The sequence below is a fragment of the Palaemon carinicauda genome, chromosome 12 (genome assembly GCF_036898095.1).
Source record: "Palaemon carinicauda isolate YSFRI2023 chromosome 12, ASM3689809v2, whole genome shotgun sequence".
In the NCBI taxonomy this organism is placed as follows: Eukaryota; Metazoa; Arthropoda; class Malacostraca; order Decapoda; family Palaemonidae; genus Palaemon; species Palaemon carinicauda.
In genome coordinates, this window is record NC_090736.1 from 58,423,742 (window position 1) to 58,434,648 (window position 10,907).

General features: G+C 34.0%; 1 protein-coding gene across 1 annotated transcript; it reads left to right on the top strand.

Moving 5' to 3' along the window:
* The first annotated feature begins 5,139 nt into the window (after positions 1-5,139).
* Positions 5,140-10,685, top strand: LOC137650553 (micronuclear linker histone polyprotein-like). Its single transcript, XM_068383768.1, has 3 exons — positions 5,140-5,217; positions 7,561-8,536; positions 10,323-10,685. The coding sequence occupies exons 1-3, from the start codon at positions 5,151-5,153 to the stop codon at positions 10,465-10,467; spliced, it is 1,188 nt and encodes a 395-aa protein (XP_068239869.1). The 5' UTR covers positions 5,140-5,150; the 3' UTR covers positions 10,468-10,685.
* Positions 10,686-10,907: the final 222 nt, after the last annotated feature.

Consider the following 10,907-nt stretch of genomic DNA (forward strand, 5'->3'; position numbering starts at 1 on the left):
CATCTGCTCCATTACAAATATACACAGAATCTCTTGTAACTTGAGAAAATTATTTTTCACATTAATGATAATAATATAACATCATGCATCATTTCTCTGTGCTGAATCAGGCTGTGTTTTTTACAAATATGAATACTAAGACTAGCTTTTTGAAAGGTCATAGCATGAAAGAACCCCAAAAATAGAATAAAGAAAGCTATAATAAGCATATACTGAAATGAACAATAAAAACACGTATATAACAGAAATGTAAAGATGACATATTCTGATATACAGTTTGAAAAAAATGAGAATTCATCTTGTAACATGAAAAAAGTGGATAAAATGAGACTCAAATAGACAATGTTTAGTTACGAAAGAAGACAAGAAAATCATTCTTGATTCTTTCCGAATAATCATTCGAAATGAATCTGTTGAAGCTTAACATAGAATGGTGTTGGCAGATTTTGGATTAAAACAATAAGGAAAAGATAAGACACAATCATGAATAGGAGATATAACAGTATTAAACTTTGTCCATTAACTACTAGGATTTATCCTGTACAGTTGGAGTGCAGGACTACACACAAGAACTTCCCGCGCAGTAAGGATGTGACAGTATACATCCTCAGAGAGAGGTAGACAGGGATTTCATGTGTTAAACTGTACATCTTCTCTTTACCTAACAATTTCTATAAGCAAATATTGGGCATTTCAATTCTGCAACCCGGTATGACCATTCACCAAAAATATTACTTGATGTGATTAAAACGCTTAAATACCATTGTAGTCTGACATGCCCTTTCAGTTCATACGATTTCCGTTTCAATTTTGACCAGGTTTTACCAATATCAATCAACATGTCGTTGCCGGAAGTTTTACGTTGGGGTTTGCAATCAACTCGAGGATATCTTTTTTTTTTCAGATTGACAGCAATATTTTACTGTCTCCTTTAATGAAAGTCGACGCAATCTATTTGAATGATTAACAAAAGTGTTGATTACATGGGGATTTTGGTAGGGGGATTTATGACCCTCTTCTCAGTAAGAAAACGAAGCCAATATGCTGAAATAAAACTAATTCTATGATAGTTTTATTAGGTTATTAGTGCTAAGGTCTTCCTAAATTAACAACTGATACAAACGTACAGTTTGGGAGACGGGAATTACAAAAGAAAATGTAATTAAACCAGATATACATTGTTTCTCTTGACCGCTCTCAAGAGAGAGAATCGATACAATGAAATGATTTTATTCCGCTGAAATGTTTTTATACAATTTAATCTAGGCACACACACGTATATATATATATATATATATATATATATATATATATATATATATATATATATACATCATATATATATATATATATATATATATATATATATATATATATATATATATATACATCATATATATATATATATATATATATATATATATATATATATATATATATATATATATATATATAATTTAGAATGAATATGAGTAAAACTAAGATATTGTTCAATGAAAATGGAGAGAAACAACAAATAGGGATTATGGTCCTGGACACTAGAACATACTTAAGACAGGCAGTAAGTGTTTCCCCAGGAGAATATACATACTTAGGACAGACAGTAAATGTTTCCTTAGGACATGAGACCGAAATTAAAAGAAGGAAAACCATGGGATGGAGAGTTTTGGATAAACAAATTGAAATTATGAAAAGTAAAATGTCGCTTTCTTTAAAAACAAAAGTATTTAATCAGATCGTCCTACTAGTATTAACTCATGTATCAGAAACTTGGAGCCTTACTAAAGCCTTAGAACATAAGCTAGCTATAATTCATAGAGCTATGGAAAGAATAATACTGGAATCAACACCAAGAGATAGAAAAAGAGTGACATGGATACGAGAGCAAACTAAAGTAGAGGATATTCTAACAATATGTAAGAAAAAAACTGACCTTGGTAGGACATGTAATGGGAATGACAGATAATAGATGGACATTAAGAATAACAGATTGAGTCCCTACAGATTGCAAAAGAAGCAGGGGAAGGAAGAGAAGCTGATGGATTGACAAACTAAGCAAGTTTGTAGGTGTAGACTGGCATAATAATACCATACACAAACTCAAATGCAGGGAAAACCCTCAGACATGTTAATTTAGGTCTGAGGTTTGGCCAGTTTTCATCACCACGCTGGCCAGTGCAGATTGGTGATGGTGGGAGACTTTTGTCTGATTGCTCACAGCAAGCCAACATACTGTAGTATGGGGGGCCCTGACAAGTACAGCTTTGATGATCAAGGCGATACTCAAACCCTTTTACCACGTTAAGGTATCCCCATTAGCCTTTCAGTTTCTTTAAGGTTTTATTTTCTAATTCAAAACCTACCAGATGCTGATACCTATTTAGAGGTAGGAGAGGGGAAAGGTGGTAAATCTAGAGTTATTAACGAATTGTAAAAAGGGAGTCGAATACAAGACGTTTAAGAGACTTTCTCAACATTTGTCCCGACATGTTTAACCGAGAGCTATTAAGATGCACCAATTCCTGGTGCACAATAAGAGCATCAAACGAAAGGGCATCAGTTAGAATAATATGATCATCGGCAACACCCCAGACAGCAGAAGACTGAAAATCCTGGGGCCCCTGCTCACCGAACAGGAAAAGCCAAACCTCAACACAACTAAAGAGATGTTTCTCCTCCCCTCCTGTAGGCACACTAACTAACCTTTTGCCAACAACGAAGAGCATGAGGATGATCAGCTACCAGACAGCCTGTCTGTAACCGAGACTCTCTCAGCGAGTGCCTTAGCCAAGGAGGATGCAGTTCAGAACTCATCACACCTGGGATATGAGCGGCAGAACAGCTTGCCTGACGCCGAGACCCGCTGAGAGCCTAGCCTGGACCTACTCATATCCTACCTAACTCCGACGACCGTGAGTGTATAAGCAGCCTGACTGTGACAGATCACCTCCCGGCGAGGGCCTCAGCCAAAGGGACAGAAGTTCCGTCCCTGACTTGGTACCGCCTCCACTCACGAGGACCAATCAGCGATCAGCGCCAGACTTGACTACCGCCCTGACTTGTCTAAATAGAACCAGCCCTTCCTATATCCATCCACTTCTTGCCTGAAGATGGGAACAGAAACCCTGTATCCTCTTGTAATGTGTGGCAGCCGAACTTTTTTGTTCTCTGTATTTAACAAGTTTACCTTCAATAAAGGTTTATTAAAAGTTTATAAAGTTTTCTATGTATTTTGTGCTCCCACTTACCAATGACCAACATGGTGGCATTCAGTACTGTTGAGGGAAGAAAAATTAGAGCAACTGAGAAGATTTATTACAAGATAAATGGCGCTTAAGCAGCTTTAATCTTCAATAATAATAATAATAATAATAATAATAATAATAAGTAGAGAACATTGAAATTGCTGAAGCAATTCTTAGAAAGAACTCCACACAGAATTTGCCAATAATTTGCTCTTAGGCATATTGAAACAATATAAAGATTGAAAATAGCATATTGTTGATTATAACCCCATAAAGGGACCTAAACTACACTTCTTAACAAAGTAACCAGCTTTTTACAGTCTAGGTTTCCTTGGAAGTCCACCTAACCCGTACTTATCAGGCTAGGATGAAATCTTGCGTGAAATCGGGCTGGATAGCACCGTAGATTTGTTTACTTTGTTAGAAATATATACATTTCCACCAAATTTGGTTCAAATCGGGCAAGTAGTTTCTGATTTAGCATTTTCGACAATGTGGCCGCCATTTTTGACGTCATGATATCTCAAAAAACTACTTAACAGAATTAGCTCACACTTGTGCCTACTCTAGACCATGGCCCAAGGTATCTCCAGTAGAAATTTGAGAGCAATTGATGGAACGGTTCTTGAGATCTCGAAAAGCAATTGTTTAAGATTATTTTTGCTTTGTGCATAGAGGGCGTTGCATGCACCTGCAAGATTTTTTGTATTTATACTTCCCCCATATGGGTCATACCGCTGTTCAATTTTAAAGCACACGCTGTAAAATTGGCTTCGTTATTAGCGAACAAAGACCGGATAATAATAATAATAATAATAACAAGAAGAAGAAGAAGAAAGAAGAAGAAGAAGAAGAATAGTAATAACTGTATGGAGTTCTAATAATAATAATAATGATATTAACAAGAATAAGAGTAATAACAATAGAACTCAACAGAAAACAAAGCTGTATGTGTGTATATATATATATATATATATATATATATATATATATATATATATATATATATATATATATATACTGTATATATATGTGTGTGTGTGTGTGTGTGTTTATATATGTATATACGTGTATATATATATATATATATATATATATATATATATATATATATATATATATATATACATATATATTTATATACATATTTATATACACACGCACACACACATATATATATATATATATATATATATATATATATATATATATATATATATATATATATATATATATATATATATATATATATATATATATATTATATACACACATATATATATATACATACAGAGAGAGAGAGAGAGAGAGAGAGAGAGAGAGAGAGAGAGAGAGAGAGAGAGAGAGAGAGAGACTACTGCGTGCTCTATTGTTTTTGCTTTAGCGGCTGCAGTCTTTCACATCTCACAATAGAAACCAACAAATCTTCCAAGGAATTTACGGAACTCGACGGTAATTTGTAAACTGATCCCATCTCCCTTGAAATTTGACGTATCTGAATGTCATGAATGAGCGTAAATTGATGTTGTATGTTTATGGGAGTTTCTACAGTTTTACTGGGCAATTATATCTGCTGTGCTTTGCCATATTTGCTGATAAAGTCTTGACATTACAAATTATAATTAATTTTATGTTTATGTCTGCTGTAAGATCCATTTTATAGGTAGTTTCAGTATTCCTTGAGCCTTGTTTAACTGTTTTTGAAACTAAGCATTCTATCAAAAATCCATGAGGGAAAAATTATCCAGTACCATTCGTCTCATGACATCCTAGAAGAAGAAGAAAAAAAAAAACTCGTGAAAACTTGACGATCCTGTTTCTCGAAGCAGCCACTTGGCTCCTGGATCATTTATTAGCGTAACTGGCAACCGCAGGTGCCAGGCAGTATATAAGGGGTCACTTGCCATGAAGGGCCAGACACAATTCTCAGCAGTGCTCATCAAAACATACAATATGAAGTTTCTGATTTTAGGCAAGTACCGAATTGAATGTGACGTCCTTCTAAAAACGAATAAAAAAAATCCTTCGAATATTCATAATTTCATATTAATATTCTTGGGAAACTTGTAAACTAATATTAAGTGAGATATGGATTTTTCAACAGTAATATTTTAATCCATATGTTATAAACAATATAACCAACTGTCCCCATAGGATTTGCAATAATGATTATCTATTTTACTTTCAAACCAAGTAGCAAGTCTGTTCTTATGATTTTTTTAAATTAAATCCATATGTACTAAACCCTCCTCTTATTATTATTATTATTATTATTATTATTATTATTATTATTATTATTATTATTATTATTATTATTATTATTATTATTATTACTGTTTTTATGAATTATATTATTATTATTATCATTATTATTATTATTATTATTATTATTATTATTAATCAAGGTGCAATCCAAGTACATTTAAGACCACGCAATCCAGTATGGGAATTAAATTAAAGAACAAAGAATGTAATATCATAAGAGATACAAAAAGAAAAATTTATAAGAAAAACGACAAAGTAAAATAAACGAGGATACTTCTCCAGGCAAAGTACAGTATTTTGCAACATGCATGTTTTAGTGACCTATTTCATTTCAACTGCGGTGCTTCACTTTCGTGCAAGTCTGAGTTTTCGTGATTTCATATGACACTCTTTACCCGCTAACATATTTTATGGCTTAAGAAATGAATTATGTCTTCTGAAGCTCAAAGAAAATTAGAGAACAGGATATTTTTGTTTTCATTCGCATGATAATGCTAAGCTTAACATGCTATATTTCGTTCACAACCTTTTTTGATCAGATTTCAGTTCCTTTGTGAAGGATTATATTTCAAAAAAATGTTAAAAAAATCCGTTAATTTTTGTCTAAAATTTTCCTTGCTCCTGAAACTTATTAATGATAAAACAATCAAGTCGTTATATACCATCTTTACAAAATTAAAGTTTAGAGGAACTACAGAGATAAATATAATATCAAACCTAGAAAATATTGAACTTTGTCATGTATGCAGTCTATGAGACAGGACTAAAGACAGGATTTTAAATGCAACGTGTTTTGAATGAATGTTTTCATTAACGTGTCAGAAAAAAAAGACATTTGGCTGTGCGAGGGGTAAATTATTATTATTATTATTATTACTATTATTATTATTATTATTATTATTATTATTATTATTACTTGCTAAGCTATAACCCTAGTTGGAAAAGCAGGATGGTATAAGCCCAGGGGCACCAACGGAGAAAATAGCCCAGTGCGGAAAGGAAATAAGGAAAAAATATATTTGATGAAGAGTAACAACATTAAAATAAATATTTCCTATATAAACTATAAAAACTTTCACAAAACAAGAGGCAGAGAAATTAGATAGAATAGTGTGGCCGAGTGTACGTACCCTCAAGCAAGAGAATTCTAACCCAAGACAGTGAAAGGCCATGGAACAGAGGCTATGGCACTACCCAAGACTCGAGAACAATGGTTTGATTTTGGAGTGTCCTTCTCCTAGAAGAGCTCCTATAGAAGCAAATGAAGATCTACTGCGAGTCCTTTCTGAAATAATTTATATTAATTTACTAGGACGTTTAATAAGCCGGTGTCTTGGTGCTGAATTTTAGGTAATTCGTGGATATGCTCTCTTCTTCTCCATACTAATAATACTTGATAGGCAACTTGGGATTTTGTTATTCATTCGCGCATTCTAATAAACTTTAGTAATATTACTAATACCATTTCCTATAATTACCTATAAGGTATCTATTCATATGATTACTTCACCTTTCAACTATTCTCTATAGGTCATTCTGTATCAAGTCATTTTATGAAAATATTTCAATATTCTGATTCTACTAAATATATCTCGTTTAACTTTCTGTAGATATAACTGATGTGTAATAAATTCTAGGCAATATATTTAAAATACTTTTGAGTCGATGCTAAATAGTGAACAATATACCGCCTGATTCACAGAAAAGATCACTACATGATCGAACAATAATAATTAATGGTCTCAAAGGCACATCCCTATAATTACAGTATCTTTAATATGCACTTTTGTGGACTTTCACAGTAGCCCTAAATTTCATGTTCAGAATTTTTTTTCTTTATATTAATTGATCTAGAATTGTTTGGTACCCTATACTGTATATACCTTTTTACCTTTAACTTGTATACAGAGGATAACATAAGGTATCTATAAAAAGTAGTAATCCATACGATAATATTTATTCATTTGTTGTATTTAAATATTACTACGAAATTAGTTACCACAGAGGGGCGATAATCAATCTGGCTATATGATTTATATTTCTTAAACAGGTGCCATTTGGGCTGTGGCTACAGCTCAGAGTTTTGTTGGCCAACCAGCACAGCTAGTTTTACGTCGTAGCCAAAATAAGGCAGTTTTGCAAATCAGCCAAGGTTCTTTTGGTAATGAGTTCCAGCAAGGCGTCTCTGGCTCTGCAGGATCTAGAGGCAGCCAAATCTTGAACGAACCTCAACAAGGATTTAGCAGTGCTCAACTGTCATTTAGAAGCTCTGGCAATTCTCCGTCAGGTTCTTCAAGCTTGAGACAGGGTTCCATCTCTGGGCAAGGAGTTAGTGGTTCTGGAACTAATTTCAAGAGCTCAAAGCAGAGAGTGGACAGCAACTTCCAAGATCCAAATTTCTCTTCCCAGAGATTCAGCAGTCAGTCAACCACTAGGATTGGCAGTTCTAGACCAAACAGTATCGATTCCCAAAGGTTCATCGCCCAGCCAAGCCAGAGGTTCAGTGGCTCTGGATCTATCTCCCTAAGACCCTCCTTCAACACACAACAAGGCTTTGGTGCCTCTCAGCAACAGTTTGGTAACTCACAGCGGGAATTATCCAGAAACCAGCAAATACTCAGCAACAGTCAGCAGGGATCAGACCGAATTGCACAATGGCAGCAGTCTAACAGGGACCAGTTTAGAAACAACTTCCAGCAATCGTTTGGACAACAGTTCCAACAGAATTCCAGACCATCTCAGAGCAGCCTCTCTCTCGTTTCTGACGCTGCACAGTTTCGAAACAGCAACCAACAACAGATCACTTCTCAATCTTCCATCAGTCAATACCAAGAAGAAAGTGGCACGTTCGAACCCTTGAATCTTCCATCAGGTGCCACACTTCTCCTTGGAGACATTAGTACTAGCTTCAGCTGTATTGACCAACCTTATGGGTATTATGCAGATCGGCAAAACAATTGTCGCGTCTTCCACATCTGCTATCCTGCACTTTTCTCCAATGGACGTGTCGAAACCTACCAGTACAGGTATGTAAAAGGCACTTCTAATGCATGCATGTATGTATGTATGTATGTATGTATGTATGCAGGCTGGAATAGAATAGGAAAGGAATGGCATAGGATAAGAGAGATTGAAAGGTAACTGGAAACCGTTCTTAAATGATTTGCTGTTGGGGGTACAAAGACTGGGACAAACCCAATTGCTTTGTATATGTACCTTGACTGTACATTTTTAATTTTTTGCTCGTGTGGATGTGGCTGAGACTTGTTTGTAGCTAATGAGAGTATTTCGGGAATTTTCTATCTGTTCTTTGAGGAAATAATATTCTTTAAGATTTTCCTGTACTTGATGCTAAAATATTTCATCATAACAGAAATATCTAATCAGTTTGGGGTAGCACTAGTAATTTTAGCGCTGATTAAGACTTCATCTATTATATTTACAAGAAAATCGGAGAGTTTTGGACAAGTATTTGTAAAGATTTCATTGAAAAATACTTACATAATTCCATTTTTATCTTAAAAAATTAGAGGTGCCATATAGTTCGCAGTTGGTTTCTGTCTATACCATTAATTCATATTGAAGAAACGTTTTGGAAAAATCACTATTAAAGTTATGGCCATTAGCCATGAGTCAAAAGTAATCCGTTTGGATTTTAGTAGTGGCTCTCTTCTAATTAAAAAAATATATTTATGACGCTGAAAATTAATCATTTGAAAATAATAATAATAATAATAATAATAATAATAATAATAATAATAATAATAATAATAATAATAATAATAATAATAATAATAATAATAATAATAATAATAATAATAATGAAAATAAACACATTTTGGGATGACCATAGCAACCATCCTGTATAAACATTATGATAATATATTTCCATCGAAATGATTATGGAAAAAATTCATTGCTACCGGCTGGAATATTTGGTAAAGGATATTAAATGTACAACTCGGTCTGCCATGGCCTTTATAAAGGCTTTTAAAATAATTTCTCTACTTCTGAATTTGCTATTAATTATAAAGGTGAATTCTTTTTTTCAAATCAATTATTCATTATAAGAAACCAAAAAAATTAAAGCCAAATATTATGATATCTGTTAAATGGGAAAATTCAGTGTTACTTTTTTTTTTTTTTAATCTAGGGTGCACTTTGAAAAAAAAAAAATCTCTGACATATTGATTTTACTGCGGTATGAGTAAATTGATATAAATAAGATGTTCTTGTTTACCACTTTTCAAGCAGAAAATTATTTGGATAAAATTTTACATTATTTTCTTTACCCATTTACTTGATTAAATACCATAAAACAAAAACTACGCTTCTAATACTGGGGTTCGAGCCCCGCTCAAACTTGATAGTTCCTTTGGTCGCTGCAACCTCACCATCCTTGTGAGCTAAGGATGGGGGGTTTAGGGGGCCTATAGGTCTATCTACTGTGTCATCGGCAACCATTGCTTTGCTCTCCTTGGTCCTAGCTTGGGTGAAGAGGGGCTTGGGCACTGATCATATGTAATATGGTCAGTCTTCGAACATTATCTTGCTTGTTATGGGAATGTCACTGTCCCTTGTCTCTGCCATTCATGAGCAGCCTTTAAAGCTTTTAAACCTCAGAACTAAAAGTTATAAAAATCAATAAACCTGATGCTCCAAATAAAATACTAAAGTTCTGTTCAATACTTTAGAGAGAGAGAGAGAGAGAGAGAGAGAGAGAGAGAGAGAGAGAGAGAGAGAGAGAGAGAGAGAGCTTTTTCAAATACATGTAGCAGCTTCGTTTGAAGTCTACTTTTTCTTAAATTACAGCTTCATGTGTGGAGAAGGCACTAGGTTCGACCAGAAGGAAATGACCTGCGTCAAAGAATCCGATGCCATCCCCTGCAACAGCTCTCCTGAATTCTACTTCAAGAACGCCGAATTTGGACTGCCAGAAGAACGTGCCAATCTTTAAAACACAAGAACCTGCTCTTCCAAATGACTTGATTATTTAGCAATGACATAGAAATATGCAAATGGCTATGGAACCAACTAACTCTCGTTACCAAATCTTTGGATCACGAAGATGTCACCGTATCTGAAACGCACAAAGAATTTTGTATCATATGCTCTGTTTTGGGTCTACTGAACGAACGTCAAGGGAAATGTATCAAATATATCGACAAATCAGAACTCTTTGTATATTTCCATCACCTTTCTTTCTTGAAGTTGAAGTTCTTCTAAATACAGTAACGTGAAGTGACATATTATTATTATTATTATTATTATTATTATTATTATTATTATTATTATTATTATTATTATTATTATTATAACTTGCTAAGCTACAACCCTAGTTGGGAAATCAGGATACTACAAGCCCAGGGGCGCCAACAGGGAAAATAGCCTAGAGAG